At 47.3% G+C, this 27,245-nt stretch overlaps 1 protein-coding gene across 1 annotated transcript; it reads right to left on the bottom strand.

Moving 5' to 3' along the window:
- Positions 1-1,547: 1,547 nt before the first annotated feature.
- Positions 1,548-25,559, bottom strand: ULK3 (unc-51 like kinase 3). The gene is made up of 16 exons (XM_055003008.1): positions 25,381-25,559; positions 22,815-22,955; positions 21,621-21,741; positions 18,806-18,910; positions 17,794-17,937; positions 16,670-16,752; positions 16,389-16,544; positions 15,777-15,882; positions 13,523-13,563; positions 11,677-11,779; positions 9,661-9,725; positions 8,992-9,070; positions 8,311-8,351; positions 7,966-8,013; positions 6,547-6,607; positions 1,548-2,865 (listed from the first exon to the last, which is right to left on the bottom strand). The coding sequence occupies exons 1-16, from the start codon at positions 25,480-25,482 to the stop codon at positions 2,849-2,851; spliced, it is 1,413 nt and encodes a 470-aa protein (XP_054858983.1). The 5' UTR covers positions 25,483-25,559; the 3' UTR covers positions 1,548-2,848.
- Between the last annotated feature and the right edge of the window lie 1,686 nt (positions 25,560-27,245).

Raw genomic sequence — 27,245 nt, 5'->3', positions numbered from 1 at the left:
AAGAAGAGGGAGGCGCAATGCTAGCCAGGAAGCATAGTTTAAGGACAGAGCCAAAGGCTCTGTCAATTTCACCTCTGTACAGAGCTGGCAAAGATCACTTTGGGAAGGCTGTGTCAATTTCACCTCCCCTTCCAGAAGGTTCTTGCACAGCTCTGTGGAGAGGTGAAATTGACAGAGCCTTGCCTTCTGCTCTCTCTTTTTAAACTACACTTCCTGGCTAACACGGCATCTCTCCATACTGGAGCATTCTCGTGCAAGATGTCTTGTGTAGAGAGACTCTAGAAGGTCAAGGCCCTAAGGATTATTCTTTGACAGCCAATTTCAACCCTAGAGGTGGATGGGTGGACTGAGCAGTAACAATTTACTGCTCTCTCTCTCTCTCTCTGTGTGAGAGAGAGGAACTGCACAGACTCAAAATAATTATAACACTCGATTTATATACCACCCTTCAGGACAACTTAATGCCCACTCAGAGTGGTTTACAAAGTATATTATTATCCCCACAACAAACACCCTGTGAGGTGGGTGGGGCTGAGAGAGCTCCAGAAAACTAGGACTAGCCCAAGGTCACCCAGCTGGCTTCAAGCGGAGGAGTGGGGAATCAAACCCGGCTCTCCAGATTAGAGTCCTGCGCTCTTAACCACTACACCAAAAAGCAACAGAGGCCAGAAGAGCTGGTGGTTACATGGTAGCACGTTCCTCACCGGCGTGCATCCCCTTTGGCCGTACAGACTTTCCCGCTTTTTTCCTGCATATCACAGTCTTTTCCCTGGCCCCAAACAGAATGGAGCAGAACAGATAGCTCTGGTAGCACACCCTTGCTCAAGAAAGACCAGACGAATTCTATGGCCGAGGCATAGCTGGCCATAGGAAGCCAGGCACCTGGAAGTCCCCTCCCCAATCTTAAGACACAAATCAAGACCAACTGCAGCCACAGGGTCTGGGAGATGTGCAGGGTCTTGGAAAAGATTATACAGCGGCATAGGGGAGCTATTAATAACATCTTGCAAGCGGCTAGGGCAGAGACGAGGCAGATGGTCCTGGGAACTTCTTCCCAACTCTGATATGCGCTCCGTGGGGGCAGGGCACTGACGTGCGAGGCGCAGCCGAGAGCGCGTGGCAAACGGCTTGTCCAGTTCGTGCCCAAAGCGCACTCTGCAAAGCAGTAACAACCAGCTGCAAGTGTTGTACTGCACTCGTGACTGCATTCAATACAGAGGAAAGCGCTCGAGTTAAGTGAAAATATGTATTTGTTGTGTGCTATGATGCTTTCGGCCTTTGGGATAGCGATAGGGAGCATGACACACTCTTTCCATCTGTCTTCAGGAGCTCCTGTGTGGAAATATGGATTTGGAGCATTCCTCAGCCAGGCCCAAAGTGGAAACTAGCTTTAAAACCATCACCATGCAGATATGGCCATTCATGTTTTCAGCATCTCATCACAATGGCTTTTGGCCTCAGCACCGGAGCCGCTAAAATCTTGCTGGTGTGAAAACACACTGATAAAATGTAAGCAGCCATGTGGATAACACACACATACACACAAATTCAAGCACTTTAGCTGAAACACCTTTTTATTAGGGCTGACCAAAAAAAGCAGGCTTCCGTGCTACCCAAAATCTGATGAAGAGTTCTGGTGGTGGTGGAGAGCGCCCACAAGTCATAGCTGACTTATGGTGACCTCCCCCCCCCCCCCGTGGGGTTTTCATAGCAAGAGACTGCTCTGTTATTGGCCCTCCATTGTAACGGGTTGGCTACTGTGCATGACCAAATGCTGGACTAGATGGACTGCTGGTCTGATAGAGCAGGGCTCTTCTCACATTATGTCTTCTTATGTTATGTTATGCCAGCCTAAATTGTATTAAGGACAGTGCCAGGAAACACACCAGAATTGTCCCCATTCATAAATCACACAAAACCACAGTCAAGAGGCAATCTGGTTAATACATAAAATCCTGGCTTATTGTACCCTGAGTGTAATTAGATGAGTGTTTAACTCACAAGAAGTATAGTTCCATCTAATGAAACTGGTTTTGCATGATGTCTGAAGTTAGTTTATGTGAACTATGGCTAGTTTATTTTATTGTAGCATAAGCTTTCGAGAATCAAGTTCTCACTGATCAGGCATCTGACGAAGAGAACTTGATTCTCGAAAGCTTATGCTACAATAAAATTGGTTAGTCTTAAAGGTACTACTGGACTCTTTTTGATTTTGCTGCTACAGACTAACACGGCTAACTCCTCTGGATCTATGGCTAGTTTATGAAACCAGGATTCAGCTCGCCGAAGGTCATCCTGGCTTGCCTCGACAAACGCTAGTTTTCATGGCCTTTGCCCTAAAGCCAGAGAGGGTGGTGTGGGGAAATATGTTGGAATTAAGCCGGGATGGCTGTGTTCATAGACCAGAAGAAACCACAGTTAAGACTCGGATTACCACACTGACTTCAGAACCTGGCTTGGTAGTCCCTAACCAATCCCAGTCAGCAGAGTGACCTGCATTCAGACAACCACACTAACCGTAGTCCGTTTAATTAAACCACCATTTCGCACGAGGTTGGAACCAAGTCCAGGTGTTTAAAAGCTTCATGTTTTTTGCTCAGCAATTGCACAACAAACATTAATTTTACAACAACAGGGTACATCAATAAATAATGCTTCTTTGCATACAAGCAAACACACTTTTTACAACCTGGTGTGTGTCGTTAAGTGCACTCGGTGAGACAAACTAAACACAATTCCGTACAAATGCCCACTGCTCCTTGCTGCATATTGGTGTCTGGGTAGGAAGATTGTCTGTTGCTCACCAGCTGAAGTATTGAATCCACAGAGCATAAGCCAGGCATGTAGGTTACTGTAAAGTACAGGCTGCAACAGAGAAGAATTTTTCTTAAAGCGATTTTTGACATGCATCAAAACAAATTCACATATAAGAATCTTGCTTTATAAATGGCAAAGTGGACATTCTAAAGAGTCAAAAACATCCCTGGATAGGTTCAAAGTGTTCATTATGGACAACTTCCCTCACCCTCCCCCTCCAAAAATTTCAGCATCTAAATTTTAAACACCACATGCAGACACAAGGTGTGATGCCAGCCATACGGTCAAGAGAAATCTTATTCAGAAATATTCAAGGGTTTTTCTATTCATCCAACACATTTTTAATCTGATCTTTCCTCCTAGTTCATCATCTCTGAATGCGATTCACCCTCTACTCCATTTTATCCACACAATAACCCTATGAGGTGGGTTAGGCTGAGCAATCCCTGTAAGATAGGTGACTATTATTATCCCTAGATGGCAGATACTGGTCACCAGGTTGAGACACCTAATTTAGACCTGTCCTCCAAGGAGTCTAGGGTGGTATACATGGTTTCGTTCCCCATTTGATCCTCACAACAGCCCTGTGAGGTAGGCTCGACCCAATGGAATAACAGGTATTTGAACCTGGGTCTCCCAGATTCTAGACTGGTATCTTATCCTCCGAACCGCCCTGTGAGGTAGGATAGGAAGAGACTGCCTGGCCCAAGCTTCGCAGCACAGCGTGGATCTGAACTCGGATCTCCCAGGCTGCAATCCAACATTCTTATCCATTGCAACATTCTGGATCCCATAGGTGTGTACTGCGCTCTATCACTGACACTCTTAAGTTGTCTTATAATTTTAAGCACTTACAACTGTAGAAGATGCAGAATGTTGGAGCGGCAGAAAAAGAACACCAAAGTCAAGTTTTGTCCTTGAAATGTTCCTTTAAAAGAATTCTTCAGCAGCCCCACCCGGCTGCGATGCAGGTCTTGCCGAGGAGGGAGAACAAAAATGTATTGGCTTTGGGGTGACTTTGTGGCAGCCATCCGTCACATGCCAGACCCCTGTAACTACAGGGCAATCATTCCGCAAAAGGCAACTACAAAGCTACAAAGATAGGCTGGGACTCTGGGGCAGAGCACTTGCTTTGCACACAGAAGGTCCCAGGTTCGGTTCCTGGTGCCCCCAGTTTAAAAGAATCGGAATTAGCATTGCTGGGAAAGGTGTGTTTGTGGTAGGGATTCTGAACAGCCACTGCTAGGTAGAGCAATGTCAAGCTAAATGTACCAGTGACCCAGTATCAAACAGGAAAAGGCAGGTTCGCAGCCAGTGGAGGGAAAAAGTGTTAAGCGAGGTCAAAAAGGAAAAAGGATTTTGAGCACCATTCAGGGAAAGGAACAAAGGTAACCCAGCAGAACTCCAACTCAGCACGAGAGGTCATGGGCACGGAGCTACTTGGCAATCAAGCCCTGTTATACACAGGACAAGTTTTATGTTGCAGAGTGCAGGAAACAGCCCTGCTCCGTGGTGCCGGGCCCAAGGCCTGTTGCAATTCTGCAGCCACCTCATTTGACTCTTCTGGGCTGAAGAGCTCACTGCGAGGGAAGATGAAGGATTAAAATAATAACCAGTACCATAAAAATGAGCTCTCCGTTCCTCTAGGGAGAGATTTATGCCAAACGGAGAATTAACAACCTGCTTGGAAACCCTCCCCCCCCGCGACTGTGCCCTGTTTGGTAGCCTCTAGCCTCTTTTCCTCCCATCATAAATCTAAGCTGAAGCAAACACCTGGGATAATTTCAGCATCTTTGTGGTCTGGCAGAGCAGAGTGCTTTTCCGAGTTGCTTGTATTGACTCGAACCCTCTGTGGTGGTGGGGAATTGGCATGTGGTGTGGTTGAGGGACAACCAGTGCGGAGAAGTGTCGGTTGAAGGGAGACCCGGGTGCAAATCCCCACACTGGGTGACCATGGGGCAGCCACACACTCAGCAAAACCATGGGGTGGTCATGAGAATAAAATGGGGAAACCATGAACGCCAGGTTCTGGCCGCACTGGCAGACCCCGACTAGAAAAGTGCTGTCAATAACAGAAGTACAGACAGTGGGATTTTGGTGCCGGAATCATGCTACAAACACCCTTTCTATGTGAGCGCTCCCCCTCCCCCAACCACTTCCAGGACGACATCAAGTCAGAACAAGTTATGTCAAAGGGATGCATTTCTTGGCCCTTTCGGAGGAGTTAGCCATGTTAGTCTGTAGTTGCAAAATAGCAAAGAGTCCAGTAGCCCCTTTAAGACCAACCAACTTAATTGTAGCGTAAGCTTTCGAGAACCACAGCTCTCTTCGTCAGATGCAGCTGACGAAGAGAGCTGTGGTTCATGAAAGTTTACGCTACCATAAAGTTGGTTAGTCTTAATGGGGCTACTGTGCTATTTTGGCCCTTTCGGACACCTGCTTGCCTCCACGGTCCCACATAAATCCCAGCAAGGTTTCTCCCTGTGATCTGTCAAGCGTACGGACGTCTCTCAGCCCTTTCTTACCATTCGAGCAGAAGCAGCTGGTTCGCCTAGTGGATTCTTGCTCCTTCCCACCCACCCCCCTCTGCTTCCCAGGGCCGCAAAGGAGGGCCCACATGGCAGATTATTGCAATTAACCAGCCAAAGGCAAAAAGGAGCTGCCTGGGGAATCTCTCAAGCTGTACGCAACACACAACAAAGGCCTCTTGCCCCTCCGACAACAAGATGTTCACCACCTCTCCCCACACCATCAACCCCGCTTTCAGAAGGGGGCGGGCTGTGTCACCCTGAATACCCCACACGTCCCTCATTACCCCTACTACAACAGGGGTTTCTCCCTTCCATAGAGCTGTGTTGCTGTTGGCCACCCTTCCCCACCCCCCAAAGAAGCACTGCTATTCCAAGGGGGGATTCCTTTGTTCTCTCTTTACCAGGGACTCGTGCTTGCCCAAACGGAGCTGACACTCAGAGAGGCTTAGCATGAATATTATTTGCACATGCACACAACAGCTGCGGCTGACCTAATTTCCTTCCGACAAGAAGAGCATGTCGGCATTGGCAGCATCAGGGCTGGTTCCAGGTTCGGGGGAGCCCTCGAGCAAGAAGATGCCCAAGTGCAGCCATCTGAAGTCGTGGGCACCCGAATGGCAGCTGCAGCCAGCCTTGCTTTTTTTTTTCTTCATTTGCTCGCCCAGGCAAGTGAGCCGCTGCTACTGCTCAGACTGGCACCTGCCACTCGCTCGCCTGTTCTCTCCCTTTAGCAGCGGCAGCAGCGGATCTTAAGAGCCCTCACCCAGGGAGGTAAGAGGATGGCGAAAAGCATTAGGTAATGTTGACAGTCCTCTGACTGAGAAGGACGAGGAGGAATATTCAGAACGGGTTCAAGAAAACACTCCTAGGAAGAAGCTTGAGCAACCTGGGGGTGGACCGGACTGTTCAAATGGCCAAGGAGCAATTCCCGTCAGGACCCCCCAGCTCAGACCCAGCAAGGAGCGATGACCACAAGGGGTTTACTCAACACCCTCTCCCACTGATACTCTCCTGGTCTGAGCTCAGCAGGCCCTGAGGCACAGCGGACGCCGCCAGGGCTCGGCTCAGCTAGCTCCCAGCCACCAAAGGCCCTCCCAGAAGTTTCCTGGCAAGTCTGAGATCCACCTGTCTGTATCCTACACATTTGTGCAAAAGGCCAACGGGACAGAAAATTGCTCACGCCGAGCTTTGCACTCACAGGTCCGCACGGAGTCCGACAGGCCCTCCTTGTCCTCGGCTTCCCATTGAGACTCCTTCATCTGGGAGAGAAAGAGGGACAGGTCATTGCTTGATCACCTTTGGACCCTTGGCTGAATGCTCCTGTCCTCCATCCTACAGGGAACTTGAGGGGCTCACCTACCACTCTGTAATATCTCAGTTTTTTTGCCATTATCTAATTATTTCCCCATCCCAGCTAAACCAGAGCCCAAGCATCCTTTTCTGTTTAGTTCTGAGAGAACATGTAAAGATCTGCAGATTCCTGATGACGCTAGAATGCTTAATTTGCGCCCACAAATACGTGGAGGTCTTAGTGAAATCTGCATCAAAATGAGGAATGAAGAAATCTCAGATTATCAGATTTAAAGAGACGGTCACGATTCATTTTGGTCTGACAAACGAAGTAGAAAGGCTTTCTGTGAGAAAGAGAAAGCCGGGAGAAACGTATTCACAATTAGGATGTCGTTTAGATACAGCCTTAAATCGACGGGTCGAGGGAAGCAAAGTGACTGTTTTCGAAGAACTGAAACCAACGGATAGGATTAGAGCAGTCCTACCAACAAGTTCCCACAGAATTAAGATGCTTCCCGAGGGACAAAAAAACTTAAAAACAGTTGATGAAGCTGCCACCTTATGAGACAAGATTGAAGGGGACTTGGGAGCATCTTTATTCCAACTCCCCCATCAAGAAAAATAAAGATTCTCAGGAAAATCTGAACCATCAAAAACCAACCCTGTGAGGCAGGACCCTCCAGGTCCGACTAGGAGGAGAGTGATAATCTGTTATAACAATCCCATTCACGAGCCACAAGAGACACCTCTCCCTGTTTTACTTCTGAGATGACAAAAACCGATCACATCATGCTAAGAGGCCTGTAGCTCAGAACCAGCCCCACCAGTCCCTTTGGGCCTCAGTGAAATATACCTGTCCCCTCTCCTTCGTCAGGCCCTAAACCGATGCCCCTTTCCCCATTATCTCAGACAATATCCAGGCACATACATAAGAACACATGAGCAGCCATGCTGGGACCAGAACAATAGTCCATCCAATCCAGTAGCTTGTTTCCAACAGGGGATAGTCAGATACCACAGGGAAGTCCGCACAGACCACAGCCACAGGCCACAGCCCTCCTCTGCTGACAGCACCTCAGAATTAGACAATCAGAGGCATTCTTTCTAACCCCAGGAGATCCAATTGAGCTATCATTGCCTACAGCCAGCCATAGACTGATCCTCCATAAATTGGCCCAACCCTGTTTTATAGCCACCCAAGCCATCTGCCGGCTCCACATCTTGTGGCATTGAGTTCCACAAGCCAGCCACCCTTTGCCTTAATTTGAAGGCCGCACGATGCAGTGCCCGAGTGCCACATGCCCTCCTCAAGTCTGTTCTTCCGTACCTTTATCTGCTCTTTTAGGTATTCGGCTCGTCCCATCAGAGTCTGAATCTGCAAATACAAAAAGAGCCGTCATTTGCATCTGTTCAGGAGAAAACAGTCTGGAAGGTAGGGTGGGAAAGATTACCAAGCCTATAAGGCAAAAAGACAAAACATAGGTTTCAGGAACGGGGAGAAGGGTGGCTAATGATTTCAACAGCTCTTATTTAAAAAGAGCGATATTGGTTTTTGGTTTTCAAGCCCGTTCAACTGTCAATCACATTTAAACTAAGAATATTGCCATTTTGTAAGCTGACACATTTCCAGCCAGCCCCCAGGCTCAGTTCCAGAGACAAATCGGGCCCATACCTCTGCATGCAGCAACTCCCGTCTTCTCCCTGTGGGCTCAGCTGGAGACAAAAAACAAAAGCATTAGACAGAAGGAATTAATATGGCGTGTAAGGTTGCCAACTCTGGGTTGGGCAATTCCTTCAACCGGGCCGGGGGGGGAGGTAGCTCAGCAGGAGTGTGATACCATAGACTACACCCTCCAAAGCTGCCATCTCCTCCAGGATAGCAAAGAGTCCAGTAGCACCTTTAAGACTAACCCACTTCATTGTAGCATAAGCTTTCGAGAACCACAGCTCTCTTCATCTGACGAAGAGAGCTGTGGTTCTCGAAAGCTTATGCTACAATAAAGTGAGTTAGTCTTAAAGGACTGTTTACTATTTTGCAACTACAGACTAACACGGGTAACTCCTCTGGATCTATTTCCTCCAGGGGAACTCATCTCTGGAAATCAGCTGTAAATTCCGGCACAACTCCGGCGCTGACCTGGAGGTTGGCAACACTAATTTTGGCACACCAAACCAAAAAGCGCAGCAAGCCCAACAGTTTATCTTTTCACAGCCACCAGACAGGAAACTCACAAAGAAGCCAAGAGGGAGATGTCCGGCTGCCGCGATCTGTCCACAGTATCCATTGACCAGCCCGTTCAGGAAGATCCTCCAGCCAGCCCTGCCTGGTCTCCCTGGGCACGTTGCCCCTTACCTGCTAACATGAGCAAGAGTTCCCCCAGGCTCTGCTGATACAAGTCGAGCGTCTCCCCATCATCGCCGCCTTCCTCCTCCTAGAACACAGACAGAGAAAAGTTCCGGCACAGCCAAGAACAGAAGTGCTTCTTCCAGCGATGGAGTTGCACAGAATGCGACCAAGCAAGATGCACGTGGAGGAAAGGACCAGATGGGATGAGATTAGAAATAGCTCCTTCCCAGAAGCAGCAGGCAGGGACAGAAAGTCCTTACATCCCTGCCCCCACCCAGCACAAATTCCTGGCTCCAGTGTGGAAATTCAAGCATTGCCAGACTTGGGAAACAAAACAAAAAAAGGTGCCGAAGTTTCCGTCAGGACTTCGGAGCCAGGAGGCCTTTCCCCAACTTCAGACGCTCGGGAACCAGTTATGATTATACCTGAAAGTGTCTGGATGCAAAAACGGCATTCCATTTGTGGAAAACACATGGCGATTTGTGTCAATTGCTGTCCCCCAGTGGAGACCCTTTCTTTGTCCCCTGTGCTGTTCCACAGGGGCCACTGACCCCCTGGGAATGAAATTCCTGAGCGCTGCAGCAGGAAGGGGGAAGCAGGAAAATCCCACTCGAGGACGTGCATGGATGGTTGGACACATGCCTGTGATTGCCGTTCCCGCCCCCCGTGGCTCACCTTCGCCACAGCAGCATCCGCCACTTCCAACGCCGCATAAAGACGAGGCTTATTCTTTGACATTTCTGGAACGAAATGAAAATAAGCATGAGCCAGCAAGCAAAGGATTCACAACTCATTTTCTCTAAGGAAGAAAGAGAAAGACACACGGATAAGATCCACGTGTCTTATTCGAGGCAGAGTTCAGCACCGATGTCTGTCGTTCCAGTGCTCCAATCCACACCGGGGGACCCGATAGCACCATCATTAAACTGAGGACATGCCAATTCTATTTTTCTTTGGCAACAAATGCAAGAGCAACTGTGGGAACGACAGTAGCAGAATCTTCTAGGGTTGTGCAACCTGGCAGAGATTGCGACAGCATGCAATCGTAAACACGCAACTTTTGTGCGAGTCATGGGAAATAGGATGCTTCTTGGACCCCAACTCAGCCAGGCAGGGGAAAGAAAAACCAGTGCTTGTTTGGGAAAGGAACATACAGATGTGGGTGGCGGGGGCTGCTATCACAGTAAATATGACACAGACACACAAATATTTTACCATTTCTGTAAGTATGACAATCATAGACTCTACTACTATTGTTAGAAGTATGATCCTACTGAGTAGTTCCTATGTTGTTTAATATGTCAGGCTTAGAATTGCTTTTGTTCTGTTTCAGCGTTTCTTCCGCCCTGTCTTGGATTTCTCCTAGCCTTAAATCTTTGCAAATTTGCATGTATATACCCTATTACATGCGTATTGAAATGTCTTTGAAATTGACTGTACTGGCTGTACAGATTACACACTGTGTAATCTGCCTTGAGCCTGAGTGAGAAAGGCAGACTATAAATAATGTAAACAAAAAAATAAATAAAATCCTCAATCGGGTTTGGACCTCCGGAGATAATTGCCGTGGATCTGCACCCCCTGGTGGCCAGAAGGCAACATTACTGTCAATTATTGCTGTCCGGAAGTATTGGTACATGACGGACGTTTGCAAAAACAAACGAATAAATCAGACTGCTTCTCTTGTAGTCTTTGGACGGTTTACTGCTTAGTCCTCAGCATCCATGTGTCTGCCAGAGGAGGATAATTTCATTTATATGATGATGCAGTCTTTAACCAGTGAAAGCTTACAGAGCAATAAACCCTATGGCTTGAGTCAACTATAACAGCAAATAATCTTGGAGGATGCATAGGCCAGCCTTTAACCTCCTCTGCTTGCCTCCAGCTCATGGTAGAGAAATCTGCTTTCGCCCTTCCCTAAAGTTGCTGCAAAACAGAACTGATTGACAGATTGATACAGATATTTGCAACCCACTTTTTTCCCCGACAGGGACCCAAAGTGGCTCACAATTCTCCACCATCAACTTTTTCTCACCTGTTGATGTCATCATAGATAGGGGTTTCTTCGAAAAATTAATTATAGGGTTTCTCCATGGGAAAAAAAATCTGGGAACTACCAAACTGCAGATCAGACTTGGGAACTTCTGGACACAAGGCAGATGCTCTACCGCTGTGCCACAGCCTCTTCCTAAATGAAGCTGCCTTCTATCAAGTTGGATCCTTGGTCTATCAAGGTCAGTACTGTCTACTCTGATGGGTGGCAGCTCTCTCCCCATCCTTCTCATCACTTAGTCCCTGATCCTTTTACCTTCTGCATGCAAAGCCACAGGCCCCTTCCCAGTCCAGAATGCAGGTGGGTGGATTCTAGCTGCGAATGTCTCTTTATATAAAAAAAAAATCCCATGCCAATCATTAAACTAGCACAGCAGGAAGAAAGTCTATACCTCTCCCCTTTTGCTTGCTCCACTACTTGCAGGGAGTTTTTAGCATCTGAGGAAGTGACACATGGAAGCTTATGCTGTCCTAAACACTGTTCGGTTTTCAGCTGCCGCTGGACTTCGTTTTTGTTTTCCTGCAACAGATTTAACAAGGCTACTCCTCTAGGGAGTTTTTGACCAACGTTAGCCTTTGAAGGACTGCGGACAGCTAGGTGGTTTGGGCTGCAACTAAGCTCCCCCCCTTGGAGTTTACCTTTCAGGATGTCCCTTGCAGGGCGGCCCTGTTGCAGGAGAGTTTTGTTATTGGACGTGACCATGACTTTCAGTTGCTCCGCTCGCGAGATGTATTGGCTCACCTAAGCCACGGGAAACAAGGCAAAACGAAAGCTCAGAATCGCTGCCAGGACACTAGGTCACCCACAATTCACCAACTATTTGTAGGACAGGCAAAAGAAAGCATCTATTTGCATGGCAAGTTATTAGCTAATGGAACTCATTGCCACAAGATGTGGCAATTTTTTTTTAAAGGATTAGGAAAATTTATGGAGCAGAGAGCTGAACTGGGGCTATTATCCATGATAGTCAAACAAAGCTTCCATGAGCAAAGGCAGTATACCTCAGAATACCAGTTTCGGGTGGCAGGGAGGGAGGCTGGGCACTTGCCTTCATGCACAGCTTATGTGCTTTCCAGAAGCATTTGGGCTGGCCATTGTAAGAAATAGGGATGCTGGACCAGGCGGACTTTTGGTTTGATATAGTAGGGTGCTTCCTTGCATTTGGAGACGGGCATAAACGGAGCAGGATTTCAAACTAGGTTTCACTGCTCAATTTTGAACATGGCAGGTGCAACAGGCATGATTTGTTAGGGCCACAGCCATTGACCCAAAGAGAAAGTCACCAATACCTAACATGGCCAGTTTAGACGTCATGCAAAACCATGGTTTATTTTAAACCGCAGTTAGTTTGTGAAATGAGGATTCAGCTCACAGCCACCTTTGTTCTGGGTCTGGGAAGGGCAGTCCCAATGAACCAGCTAGAATGTCTGCATTTATGTAGCACACCACATCAGAGCTAAGTCTGACAGTGGTTAATAATTCCAGAGGGGTAGCCTTGATAGCCTGTTGTAGCAAAATAAAACAGGAGTCCAGTGGCACCTTAAAGACTAACAGCAGCCTGAGCTTTTGTGTAACAGGACTCACTTCTTCAGATGCTACAAAGAGGAAATCATTTCCATGCATTAAGGAAAATTTCAAAAGGCTAGGGGGAAAAGGGAAGGAGTCCTGTGGCGCAGAGTGGTAAGCGGCAGTACTGCAGCCAAAGCTCTGCTCATGACCTGAGTTCGATCCTGGCGGAAGCCGGGTTCAGTTAGCCAGCTCAAGGTTGACTCAGCCATCCTTCTGAGGTCAGTAAAATGAGTACCCAGTTTCCTGGGGGTAAAGTGTAGATGACTGGGGAAGGCAATGGCAAACCACCCCGTAACAAAAAGTCTGCCAAGAACATGTCGTGATGTGACACCCCACCCCCCATGGGTCAGTAATGACTCGGTGCTTGCACAGGGGACTACCTTTACCTTAGGGGGGAAAGGGAGGAGTTGGGCGCTGAGAGAGGCTTGGTGTAAATCAGGTGTGATCCTCTGGGTAAAGGACTGGATCAAATTAGGAAATTCCATATAATGGATGATGAGAGAGGTTAGATATTCTAGCCTTGCTCTCGGGGGGTTCAGAGAAACAAAAATGTAATTGAGTCGGATAAACAAATATTCCAGGAAGAAGCAGTCTGAAGTACTAAGAAAATTAACTGACATCAGTAAGGGGTTAATCTGTAAAGTGATTAATAAGCCAACTTGACAGACCAACCGCAGTTAGCAGAGTGCGATAAAGACGGGGAATGAATGAATGAATATGATGTTCAAACTGAACCATTTGGAGTATTGAGATGTTCACCAAAGTGGCAAAGAAGCACGTTTCATGCTTTGTGCACGTCTGCCAGTTCCATCTTGCCTGTACCTGCCAAAGGGATTGTGCCCTTTCCAGAATTCCCAGCTCCAAACACTTTCTTGCTCATGCCAATCCCACCCCTCCCAGTAAATATAGACTGACCTTGGCTCTGATGGCCTCCTTCCTGCGAGCATCAACTTCATCTGAGAGAAACAAGAGAGAGATTTATTTATTCCTTCAAATGATCAAATGGGCAACAAATTGTAACAGGGAAATTACGATGGAGGTGTGGGAATATCTCTGGAAGAGTACAGTAAAAATATCTGCATGCACTGGAGTGAGAGAAAATATATATAAAATGATGTATAGATGGTATTTAACTCCAAAAAAGTTAGCGTTTAGTAATAATCAAATGTCAGATAAGTGCTGGACATGTAAACAACATGAGGGTTCATTTTATCATATGTGGTGGACTTGTGATAAAGCTAAGGCTTATTGGGCAAAAATTGTAGAGATAATGTAGAGATTTTACAGAAAAAGATCAATCAAAATCCAGAAATGTTATTGCTATGTTTGAATTTAGAGAAGTATGATTGTAAAGATAGAATAATGATATTTTATATGGTAACAGCAGCCAGAATAATTTATGCACAGTATTGGAAGAAAGAAGAGACACCTAAAATGGAAGACTGGATTCAGAAAGTTCTTGCGATGGTGGAAATGGACAAGCTGACGAGATGTTTGAAGGAGGAACAACCAAAGGACTTTTGGGGGGTCTGGGAGAAATTTAAAAACTACTTAGAGAAGAATTGGGATTTAAGGGGGAAGTTGTGGTCTTTTGAAAATATTTGAGTTGTTAAGAATAGTAAATGTCTTTACTTATAGATGGACAATTGGGTAAGAATTATTAAATAGAGTTAATAGAAAGTATAATGAGTTATATGTTAAGAATTAGAAGGGAGAACGATATTAGGACTAGGGGGATGTCAAAAGCTGCTGGAAGTCAATCAGAATAAAGGGGTCAGGGAGGGGGTGGGTAAATGTAGGGTAGTTTATTGATGTTAATTAAGATATTTTATAATGTAGAAATTAACGATGAATTTTTGTAATTATATATGTATCCATCCAATAAAAATTTTTTAAAAATGAACAGATATAAAAACATTATAACAGGTCTAAAATCATCGTAGGCCCGTCCACTGCAGGTAGGAAGGCTTTTTCATTTCTTAGCTCAGTTAACTGGTTTTGATTTTTTACAGCCAGAATGTATGAATATGCTAATTAGTTTCTTTGGGGGAGTTTTCAACGTGAGCCTTTCGGTGCTGCTCATTTTTGTTGCTGGTGCTTCCAATCTGTTTGTTTCTTTGACTCCATTTTTATGCTACTTACAAGAACGCAATCTTACAGACTGTGTAAGTTTAATGGGAAAAAATGGGCACAAGGAAACAGAAGATGGCACAAAGAAATAAGAGACCTGTCGGTTCAAGCAAAATTTAAACGGGGGCCTTCTCTGTAGCTGTGATGCCCAGACCAGACAAAATGACAAACTGTAGCTTATTCTCTTGCCTCTGAAAGCAAGATTAAATGGCGATTTGGAATCCTGCTTTATAGGCAAAAAACCAAACCACAGTTTGACATTTGCCCTGATTCAAACATTGCAACGAGATACAGTTTGTTGCATGCCATGAAGATATCAAACGCCATGGTTTTTTTTTTAAAAAATTTTTTTTATTGGTGAGAACATAGTTATTACATACATTCCCCATCATACCTAATTTATTTCAACCCCCACCCTTTCCCTCCCCCCTCCTTATAGACTTCCAACAGCTTTCCAACCCTTAACCTATCTTATTACTTATTTTCCATTAAATTCTTCTAAATCATATATGTATTATATCTCTTACTCTAAGCATATTCAAATTCTCTTATATATACTCTATCAAATCCACTAATATATCCATTCTCTACATCACTATTTAAACTGTATATTTTTGATAAAGTCTCTTAATAGTAATACTAGCTTAGATATCAAATGCCATGGTGAGGGGAGAGAGTACATGCGTCCACGAATGTTGAAGGCCTGTTCTCAGATGGGTCTTTTGAAAGCAGTCTGCACATTTACAGGTTAGTTTTGACATTGATTTTCAATGGCCATTAGCTGTTGGAGCCACAGCCAAAACACGGCTTTGAAATCTTGAAAATTTCCACCATTGCTTCAATAAGAGTAGAACAAACCACAACCAAAATGACTCTAGAAAGAGAAAGTGGAGTCACCCATGACTCACCTATACCACAGAAGTGCTTCTAGAGGGCAAACTGCTGCCATTTGATCCGCTCTAGAGCTTCCACGGGTTTTTCTACTTACTCTGTAGGAGAAGAGCAGTTGGAAAGAGAAAATGGTGGCATGGCTACTCACAGCGCAGGGCAGGGACAAAGTACTCCAGGGCCTTGGAATAGAGTGAGAGGGCGGCTGAAAAATCCCCATCTTGGTCCTTCTTCACGGCTTCTGTTACAAGTGAGGTCTGTGAAGGGAAGAGAAGGCTGGAGAGGGCGCAGGCCAAAGCAAGGCCAGCACTGGGAGATGGGGACGGTGTTACTTCTACCCAGGGCTTTTTTTCTGGGGAAAGAGGTGGCGGAACTCAGTGGGTTGCCCTCGGAGAAAATGGTCACATGGCTGGTGGCCCCACCCCCTGATCTCCAGACAGAGGGGAGTTGAGATTGCCCTCACGCGGAGGGCAATCTAAACTCCCCTCTGTCTGGAGATCAGGGGGCGGGGCCACCAGCCATATGACCATTTTCAAGAGGTTCCAGAACTCCGTTCCCCCGCGTTCCTGCTGAAAAAAAACCCTGCTTCTACCTAACTCCTGAAGTAGAACATGTCCTTTGATTTGCTTCCGTCTGCTCTTTGAACAGAAGGGTACCCAACCCACCAAACCCTCCACAGGTAGACAGACACCATCAGAAAGACAATTTACGCACTAGGAGAGGTCAACGGGGTAACCTTTCCTCCAGTAACATCACCACTCACTGCTTTGTCCAGACTTTCGGCACTAGGCATGTGCTCCATGTCGACGAAGGGGTGAGAGAAGAACTCCTTGAAGGAGATGCGCTCCTGGGGGTCCCTCTTCAGGAGGCGCTGCAGAAGGTCCCGGCACTCCGAAGAGAGCCGCGGGCGGCTGGGGAGCTGGCAATGAGAGGACGGGGACAGGGGGCTGAGCTACAGGCCCAAACTAGGTGGCAGCTCCCGCAACCATCAACTCCAGTGTCAAAATGAAGCCTCGGCCAGCATCCCGGCCGCTTTAAGGTTACCTCGATCGGCTGATTGCTGCGGATCTTGTCCTCCAGCTCAGCGAACGACTTGGAAGCAAACGGGGGTCTCCCAAACAGGGCCTCTTGGTTGGGAGAGAAAGCTCCACGTTAAGACTCTTATTTATTTATTTATTTATTTATTTATTTATTTGCTTAATTTCTACCCTGCCTTTCTCCCCAAAGCAGCATTTATCATTCTCCTCTGTTTTATCTTCACAACAACCCTGTAAGGTAGGTTAGGCTGAGAATGACTGGCTGGCTCAAGATCACCCAGTGAGTTTTCATGGCAGAGTGGCGAGTCCAACTGGGTCTCCCAGATCCTAGTCTGACACCTTAACCACTACACAATACTGTGCTCTTAGAAGATGGGAAGGCACCTTACACAAGCTGTAACAACCAGTACCTCCGTGTTGAATTCTCACCACCCTAATGTTTAGCAACAGTCACCATGGGGAAAGGGTTTGCTAGTATAACAGGGCCGCGGCATTTTAATTCTGATCTCTGCCATATAGGAGAGCTGGGTGTCCCAGTCAATGCCCCAAAATGTCAAATGAACTTCTCTATCCTCAAAAGGAAAAAAGGCCATTTTGGAGAAAAAAAACCTTTCTGCCTCAATTGCCTTTGGAGCATAGAGTTCTAGACAGGGGTCATTTCCTAGAAAAAGAGCTGGAGGAACTCATTAGCATAACTCATTAGCATATGCCACACCCCTTGCCATCACTGGAAGTGTATCATTGGCATAATTGATTTGCATATGTCACACCTCCTGACATCACCTATTCTGGCTGTTTTGGACCCAATCCTGGCCATTCAGGGCCAAAATTGGGCCCGAAATGGCAAAAAGGGGCTGAAAATGGCTGAGAAGAGGTCCAAAATGGTCAGGATCAGGCTGCTGCTGAGTGGGAGAGTGATCCACCATCCGTCAGAGGCCCGATCCGGGCCATTTCGGCCCCAATCCAGGCAGAAACAGACACAAAATGGCCGAGAGTCAGGTGGGCGGGGCCACCTGATACATGACCTCTTTGGGGAACTGCCGGAACTGCATTCCTGTGCGTTCCCCCTCAAAATGAGCCCTGGTTCTAGAAGTCACCTCTTCCCTCATCTGAAAATCTCGTCCAACTTACCATAGAGAATCACCCCCACAGACCACAGGTCCACACGGGCATCGTACTGCCGGCTGCAAACCATCTCTGGAGCCATGTAAAGCGGCGAACCCCTGAGCACGTGTTTCTCATCCCACGGGGACATGTGTTGTGCAAATCCAAAATCTGGCAGGAAAAACAGACCCCGCCCCCAAGCCCAAGAAACATGTTACAAGTCAGTTCATAAAGGTAGTTTTAGGGCTGCTTTTATCATTTTTACCTGCGTTTTTGTTTTGTTTTATTGGCTTGGTTCAGACCCCCTATGAAACCACAGCATAATTCAGCCAACTAGGATTTGGAAAGGTTGTCTCGATGCATTGTGTATATTCAGGGTCCACCAAATAAGGGCATGAAACCACAGTTAGAAAATGGTTTATTTACCACCTTTAATCCATGCTTTTGTGCGGTGCATGAACACAGCTATCCTAGTTTAACCCTGACTTCTTCCCTGGAGCAACCCTCACTGCAGGGAATTCCAGGACACCAGCCGGGTCTCCACTGGGGGAAGCGTCAAACTAACACTTTTTAGAGAAGACTAGAATTCAACGAATCTTCTATGAGCTGAATCCTATAAACAAACACAGATCCAGAGGAGTTAGCCGTGTTAGTCTGTAGTAGCAAAATCAAAAAGAGTCCAGCAACCTTTATTGTAGCATAAGCTTTCGAGAATCACAGTTCTCTTCGTCAGATGCATGACGAAGAGAGCTGTGATTCTCGAAAGCTTATGCTACAATAAAGTTGGTTAGTCTTAAAGGTGCTACTGGACTCTTTTTGATTTTCATAAACAAACAATGATTGAAATAAATGACAGTTTGGGGTCATGTCTGAACAAGGCCAGTAGGTTTGTTTCTAAATACTGCGTGCCGTGCAAGGCTGAGAAGAAGGAAGAGAGAGAACTGGCTGTGGGGCAACTGTGAAAGAATACCAACGCAGATGTTAAGTCTTCTGTCCAGCCCCACCACCACCCCGGCCGCTGCCGCCAAATCTTACTGACCTGCCAGTTTGAGGTGAGGCTTGTACAGGGAGCTGAGTAGGATATTCTGAGGTTTGAGATCCAAATGAGAGATGTTCTTGTCGTGAAGGAATTTCAAGGCACAAGCTGGTTGGGGAAAGAGGAATGGTGCTGAGGGCAGGGATCACATGGCATTGCTCCCCCACAGCGACCTTTTTAACCAAAACCTCAGCAGGAGTCTTCTACAGCTTTCCTGCCTTAAATCCTTCTAGATTTTCAGGTAAAGCATGAGCCACTCAGAGTCTGTCTACACAAGATATCTTACTTGAGGACAGTCAAGTGTAGGGAGACGCAATGTTAGCTGGAAGCATATTTTTAAAAGACAGAGCCGGAGAATCTGTCAATTTCAGGAAGCGATCAAGCAAGGCAAATGGTTAGGCAAAGGATAGATGATATTGAACGACAATCCGACTTACAAGGCACTCCTGCTTTTATAGCTCCTCCTAGTAACAGATATATTTCTGCACCTGCTTCTTATTTATCCATTCTGGAGGTAAATAATCTCAGGAGAGCGCTTACTTTGGCCAGATGTTCTGCCTTACCCTCTGCTGTTCTGGATGGCAGATTTAACAAGATTCCTTGGAATGAGAGACTATGTCCTTGCATACTTGGGGAGGTCGAAACCCAGGAACATGTTTTCCTGAGATGCCCTTTCTATAAGGAAGCACGTATGAGATTTATTATTCCCTTTCTGGATGGTATCTCTGAACATTCGGATAAGAAAAAATTAGAGAAACTGCTGTCAAACTCCGATTTTACTGTATTACACCAGATAGCGAAATTTTGTGCTCTGGTCGTTAAAGCCCATTAGAGCCTAGGCCTCCATTTCAGTTGCTTGCTTAGAACTATGCTGACTTCCTGGTTTTTACAAATTTTGATAGATATTAGGAAATTATGTTTTTAAATTGTATATACTTATATGCTTCATGTTTCAAATGGTTGTAAAATGTGCACTTAAATTTTATGGTTAACGTACTGGCCAAGTGCTGTAATAATAAATTACTCTGTCAATTTCACTCCTCAGAGGGTTTATTAATTTCATCTTTGCCTCTTGGAAGAGGAGGTGAAATTGACAGAGCCTTGCCAGAGATGAAGATGTAATTAACAAACCCTCTGAGGAGCGATCTCTGTCTCTGTCTTTTTAAACTACGCTTCCCGGCTAACAGTGTGTCTCCCTTCCTGTAAGATGTCTCGTGTAGAGAGACTCTCAGCTCTGGCCTTTTCCTACATCAGTTCTGTGTGGGCCCTTCCAACATTTTCCATTGCAATCAATCCAACGGCAAAGGCATTATGGTCTCAGATTTCCAAATTAATTCTGTTTGTTTGCTTCCCGGTCGCAAGACTCAGATAATCGACCCATCGACTGCCCTATTGTATTGTTAATTGATTGCTCCAGTCGCTGATAGTATACACTTACACTGCATAATCTGCCCTGAGTCTCAGTGAGAAAGGGGGAGTATAAATAACGTAAGTAAAATAGCAAGATTTGATTCCAGTTGCACCTTAGAGACCAACTAGATTTCAAGGATACGAGCTTTCGAGAGTCAGAGCTCTCTTTGTCAGAAAATCTAGCTGGTCCCTAAGGTGCAACTGGACTCTAATCTTGTTCTTCTACTGCAGACCGAGGTGGCTACTCACTGTAAATAAAATAAACTTTAAACAATCATGCTGTATCGACTCAGAGACTCTTATCCCCGGTCCCCGACGGCTCTCCTGGCCACTCAGGTTCCCTAGGAGCCTCTGGTTGTTTATTTTGAAGCACTCTGGCTTCCTGGGTTCTTTTGAGTGTGTGTACCTCCTTAGCAAGCAATGCTGGACACAGGCTGGTAAAATATATATTGAAATTTATTACAGAAAGACCATAGGAGCGCGTGCAAGGCAGAAACCGCTCTTAGAAAAGCATTTAGGCACGGCCAAAAACAAACAACGGCTTGCTAATCGAAATATGTTCTAACTGGCTAAAATACTACCAGCTGGCTGACTGACTAAGCATTCCCTGAGTTGCTTCCGCAGCTGGTTAGTCTTACCATTCATGCCAGCTCACTCTAGGCATCCTGGGGGCACACAGCCCAGGAGTTCTGTTCTCACATTGCAGGTGGTTGGCAATGGCTGCAAGATAGCAAGACTGGTCAAGACTGGCACGGCATGGTAAACTGCCTAGAAACAGAGAGGCTTCTTGAAATCTGGAGGGGGCCTCAGCCCACTCAAGGAACCAGTCAGGGCTCGTTTCTTAGTTGGATATCACAGCCCTGTGGAAGTTTAGGGAGTACGGCAAGAGCTGAGATCAGCACCAAGCGCTGGCCTTCCCAGGGCCACTCTCTCGGGAGAAGAAAGCAGACCAGGTACAGCTAAATAACAGAGGCTGTACTTTCCCAGCCAACAGGCCGAGCTAGAGACACACAGGATATGAGGCCTGAACCAAAGTTTTACTCTGTATTGGGTGGTACAAGGCCTGCTCCTTATATATGCCCAGTTCTGTCCAGTGGTTCTTGCCAGAAAAAAATTTCTTCCCCCCTGGAGATTGCTACTCTGCTACTGAGCCACTATCTCTATCCCCTGCTTATATATGTAGATACTTATACCCCCTCTTTTCTCCCCAACACTGATCCAAAGCGGCTTACAACACTCTCCTCCATTTTATCCTCACAACCACCAGCCTGTAAGGGGGGCCAGGCCAAGAGAGAGCAAACTGGTCCAACATCCCCCAACCATGAGCTTCCAGGGCGGAGCGGGGATTCGAAAACGGGTCTCCCAGGTCCTAGCCAGACACTCTAACCATTGCACCACGCTTGCTTACCCAGCTGCTGCAGGAAGATGCGAGCCACCTTCTCGGGGAGTATCCTCCGGGCGTGGATGAAGCGAGACAAGTCTCCTCCGGCACAAAACTCCATGATCAGGAAGATGTGCTCTTTGTCCCACTGCAAGGCAGGCAGAGTGGCCAGAGACAGCATCAGAGAGTCGAAGTTTCTAAAGCTCCTACCCTGGAGATCTAGTTGGTCTTTAAGGTGCTACTGGCAAGCCCGGCACGTCCATGGAGGTGGTGCCGGCAGCCGCCTCGAGCGCTGAACTCTGAAGGAGACGCCGTGCCGGCCCCCGATGACCCCCCCGATCCAGAAACGGGCCATGTCCCCGCTTGCTTCTCTGCCCCTTAGCCACTGCTGCCTGCCTCGGCTCAGCTCCCAGTGAGTGGCGCGGCAGCGAGTGGGGAAGCAGGCCACCTCCCTGTCCCTTCACTGCTGTCGCCCGCCTCAGATGAGGGGGACGCTCCTGCACAATGATGTCACAAGTGACGTCATCGCGCAGGGCTGGAGTGTGCACACGCTTACGCGTGCGCGCATGGAGCAAGGGGCACAAGTAGGTATCTCACCTCTGAAGCCCTGACACCGGCCCTGGCTACTGGACCCAAATTTTGCTCTTCTATTACAGACCAACACGGCTACCCACCTGAAGCTAGAAATAGGATCTCTCTCTCTCTTTCTCTCAAGTACCACTAACTAATATCACACCTTCAGCCAGTGTAAAATGCATCATTCTCCTCTCCTGAATTTTATCCTCACAACAACCTTGTAAGGTAGGTTAGGCTGAGAGAGTGTGCTAGGCCCAAGGTTACCCAGTGAGCTTCCATGAAAGAATGGGGATTTGAACCTCGGCCTCCTAGATCCAAGTCCGATACTAACTGCTATCCCACACTGGCTCTTTGGTTGGTGCAACGAACTTTGGCCGGTGCAATAAAGCGTTTGGTCGACCTCACCGATGCATTTTGGCAGTTGAAAATATTGTACGGTATTTAACAGGCCAAACACCTAGCTCTGTACACACGCTCGAAATCAAGGACCCCGCTGACTTGGAAGCCATGTTCAATTCTCCGGACTCCCTCAGGATGCTGACAATGTTCAATCGGTTACAGTCAAGCAGTTCCCTACAAGGTTGCAACGTTTCAAGGTACCAAACCCGTCTGGCTCAAATGACCCTCCCGCCAATCATTCCCCACCTGGAAGTCTTTCAGCTCCACGATGTGCGGGTGGCGAATGGTCTTCAGAATCTCGATTTCCGTCAAGAGGTTTTCCACGGACGCCTTGTTGAGAGTCTTCTTGCTGACGCACTTGATGGCCACCACTTCCCGGGCATTCTTCTACCGAGGCAAAAAGAATTCTCTTAATCTGGCACTTTCCAGAAGACACTGGCAGACCAAGACCCAAGATATCTAGACAGATCCGTTTTCCACACCACAGAGGCTGCCACCTCTTGCCAAAGACCCAGTCGCTGACTTGGCACCCGGATGGAGGAGATACAGGCAAGGGCAGTCTACCTCCTGCTGGGACCTGTGAGGACTACCCCACCGAGACTCACCTGGTTGTCACGATGCTTGCCAAAGCTTGAATGCACCTTCTGCACACCTGTATCTCACAATCTTCCTCCTCTTTCCCCCCCAGAAACTGATTCTCCATGTTGTACAACCTTCTAAACACACTCTAGATCGTACGTCATTCCACCTATCCTGCCTGTCTTTCCCTGGCTTTGCATTAATCCCCTGCCAACCGCTTCACCTTTTCTCCTGGAACAAATTCTTACAGATGCACTCACATACAAAACAAGTTCAGATAGGCTGCTGTTAAATAATGGGTCTGTATGTACACACGGAGTTCTTGTCAAGGTCATTTCATATTTCACATGCTGCTGTAGTTTTATGTTTTTATTTATTTATTTTATTTATTCAATTTATATACCACCCATCCCCAGGGGCTCTGGGCGGTGAACAGTTAAAATCGATAAAAACAAAGACTAAAATCAATATACAAATAATAAAACAAATTAACAAGAAGAAAAGCAAGGTGAAAAGCAAGATGTTAAGAAAAGCAAGGTGTTAATTTTTACCCCGCCAGCTCACCTGCACTCACAAACCTGCCAAGTATCCTGCTCCTAATTATATCTCAAACTGTTGCCATTCAAACTTCATCCTGAGAATTTTCCCCCTACAAATTACATGGACCACTGATGCTGAACTGCATACTTGGGACGTCTTAAGGTGTCATTCCAAAATGTAATCCAGCCCTCAAGTCATAGTTGACTTATGGCGACCCCTAGTGGGGTTTGCACGGCAAGACTCTAACAGAGCCTCCCTCCATTAGCATTCCACACCCTGGGAAACTCTTACAGGATGACTCAGCCCAACCCCAACCCTCCTGAGTAGATACAAATGACCTGCCAACATCTTTTCCACACTGTGACACTGAGAGATCTCTGTCTTTTGGTGCTACACCTCTGAAGATGCCAGCCACAGCTGCTGGCGAAACGTCAGGAACTACAATGTCAAGACCATGGCTATATAGCCCAGAAAATCCACAACAACCACTAACAGAGGTGGTTTGCCATTGCCTTTATCCGCAATCCTGTTTTTCGTTGGAGGTCTACCATCCAATGTAGACAATACTTAAGAAGGGAAGAAACGCCTCTTGCTCTCTGGAGCAATGAATAGTGGTTAGAGCACCAGACTAGCACCTCGGAGATCCAGGTTCAAATTCCCACTTTGCCATGGAAACTCAGTGAGCTAGTCATATCCTCTTGGCCTAACCTACCTTACAGGGTTGTTGTGAGAATAAAATGGAGAAGAAGAGAACGCTGAAAGTCACTTTGGGTTCCCATTGAGGGAAAAGGTGGGGTATAGACAAAGTTTTTAAAAATGAGGGAGATCTGAGTTCAAATCCTCACTTCTCATGACAGTCATTGGTGACCTGGAGGTCAGTCGCTCTCTCACAGCCTGGCATACCTCACAGGGTGGTTGGGAGGGTAAAATGGGGGAGGGACAGCCGTGCACACAGCTCCCTGGAGGAAGGGCGGGATAAAAGGTAGGTTGCTGTTAAAATCTCAGGCAAACAGGACTGGCTTAGCCTGGCATCTAAAGGATAAAAATGGCAGTGCCCGGAGAATATGCTCAGGGAGCCGGAAGGGCGGGATAAAAATGTACTAAATAGCACCCTGTTTCCAACAGGGGACAGGCAGGTGTCTCTAGCAGCTGGCAGAAACCGAGAAAGCCAAACAGAAAGGGAGCCTAGCAGCTGCCCTCGCACAGAGATCACACTGTCCATTTGCCAATGGGTTGGCTTGCCCAGGTGGGGAGAAATCCGGCTGCCCACCACAGCTGTTAACCCCCTGAGAGGCACGGTTGCCATCCTCCAGGAAGGGACGGGCTTTCTCCCAAAATTGCACAATCACCTCCCCTGGAGGAAACGGCACAGGGTGGCCTCTATGGCATGACACCCCAGCTGAGGTCCCTTCCCAGATCTCCAGGAATTTCCCAAGCCAGAGTTGGCAACCCGATATAGCCCAGTCCCCAGCAGCATGCAACTGCAGCCCGGGAGGACCCATCGACCCAAGACTGAACGCTTCTCCCGCTGCCCCCAAGAGCCACCCTCCCGTTTGCTCCTTCCCACTGGCATTCAGAGGTACACTGCCCCTGGCCGTGGAGGCTCCACCGAGCTGTATGCAACCCCCCTCCTTTGCAGCAACGCTCTCCCCCCATTGCCTATGCCCGGGCCCGGATCCGCCCCTGCTCTTACTTTCCTGTAGGCTTTGAAGACGGTGGCGTAGGTGCCGCTGCCCAGGCGCTCGGTCAGGATAAAGTCCTCCAGGTGCGGGGGGGCCCAGCCGGCCCCTGCCATCCCGCGGCCGCCCCATGCAGCGCCCCGGCGGGCCGGGAGGACAGGGCGAGGGGAGGCCGGGCGGCGCTTCCTGCTTGGCTCGGCTGCAGGAGGCGGGGAAGCCGCCCAGGACGCGGCTCTCCTTCCCCCCCAAGCGGCAGCCCAGGGGAAATGCAAGAGCCGGTTCACACGAGACCCCACCCCCCGCCCAGGAGTGACACGTGAAAGCAAGGGGGCTTTTCATTTCATTTAGGGTTGGAATGCTTACTAACCCCCCCTGCCCCTTAAATGCAACCTTGACACTAAAAAAGGCTTAAACATAGAGGAGCCCTTTCAAGCGTGAAAGGCTGCCCGTCTCCAGCTGGGGCCTGGAGATCTCCCGGAATGGCAACTCACCTCCAGACTGCAGAAATCAGTTCCCCTGGGTGGACTCTATGGCATTATACGCCACCGAAGTCCATACCCTCCCCAGGTTCCAGCCCCCCCCTGCCCCAAAGCTCCAGGAATTTCCCATCCCAGAGCTGGCAACCTTAGGCCCCCAGCAATTTTTGCCGGGGTTGAAAACGGTGGCCGCAACATTTAACAGATTGCTTTAAACCTACAAATGTGGAAGGGGGACAGTTAGAACCTGGGGAGGTGAGCATTGGAAGCTCAGAGCCTATTTACACATTAGGAAGCACGTAGATATGGTTGTCTGTGCTGGGCTCCCCACCTTGTGTGACAGTCCTTTCTCAATTTCTGCACCTGCAGCGCTTGGCTTCACCAGCTCTGCTGTATTTTTACACCTCTTTAGAAGAAACAGGCAACAAGGATTTCCCTCTCCTTCAAGCCAGCAACAATGGGTGGTGCCAAATTTTAGGTTGTGAACTCCTTGGGGCCAGATCAGTCCGCGTGTTAATCCTGGTAAACACTGCACACATTGAGATGTTGTATTTAGCATGAGGCAGGGGCTGGAACTCCCTCCTAAAACATTCTTCTCCCCTTCCCCTCGTTGAGGAGGTACCACCCTGCAAATCGGAGAAATCAACATCTGGCTGAACTGTGGTGGCCCCTCATCAGATGGCCTGGCCTGGAGAGGTTAGGAAAATTCCCACTCTCCTGGCTTTCCGCAAACCGTGCAAAATTATTTGGGAGGGCTTTCATACACAGGTAATAGGGCTGCGTTGTAAGGAAATGGTTCAATGCTTTGAAAAGGACAGGGACTTTCGACTATATTACTGTGCACTCTCTGTTATTAAGTATGTTCCTCCTGGGTTGCTTCCACGGTTGAATATGTCAGATTCCCTGTTTGTTTCTACATTGTTTCAGTTCTGTATTAGATTTCTGTCTATTTTCAAATCTCAGCTGATTTCTACCCTATTGTTTCATTTACTGAATGTCCTAGATGTCATTGTATTGACTTACTCTGTGTAATCTGTCTTGAGTCTCAGAGAAAGGCGAACTATAAATAATGTAAATAAATACATATTTGACTCAATTCCTTAGTCCCCAAACCCCCTTAAAATTAAGCTCAAATTTCTGCAACAATCTCTCCATTAACCTGCCCTTCAATTTCATCCTCCCTCTCTGGGTCAAATGTTAGATCAAGTCCCCATATAGACTGGTAAACTAAAACACCACTGGAGTTTTTTCAAGGAAGTCTCTTCTACATTTCTAAAAAATAAAACACACACACACACACTCTTCGTCTCCTGCAAAATTTGCATCAAAAAACATTATTAGGGCTGCGCTACCATCCTTAATGGAGTTATTCCGATTTTGCAAACTACTTCTTTAAAAAGTTC

Source organism: Eublepharis macularius, chromosome 18 (assembly GCF_028583425.1).
Source record: "Eublepharis macularius isolate TG4126 chromosome 18, MPM_Emac_v1.0, whole genome shotgun sequence".
In the NCBI taxonomy this organism is placed as follows: domain Eukaryota; kingdom Metazoa; phylum Chordata; class Lepidosauria; order Squamata; family Eublepharidae; genus Eublepharis; species Eublepharis macularius.
This window is presented reverse-complemented; position numbering and strand designations above follow the sequence as displayed.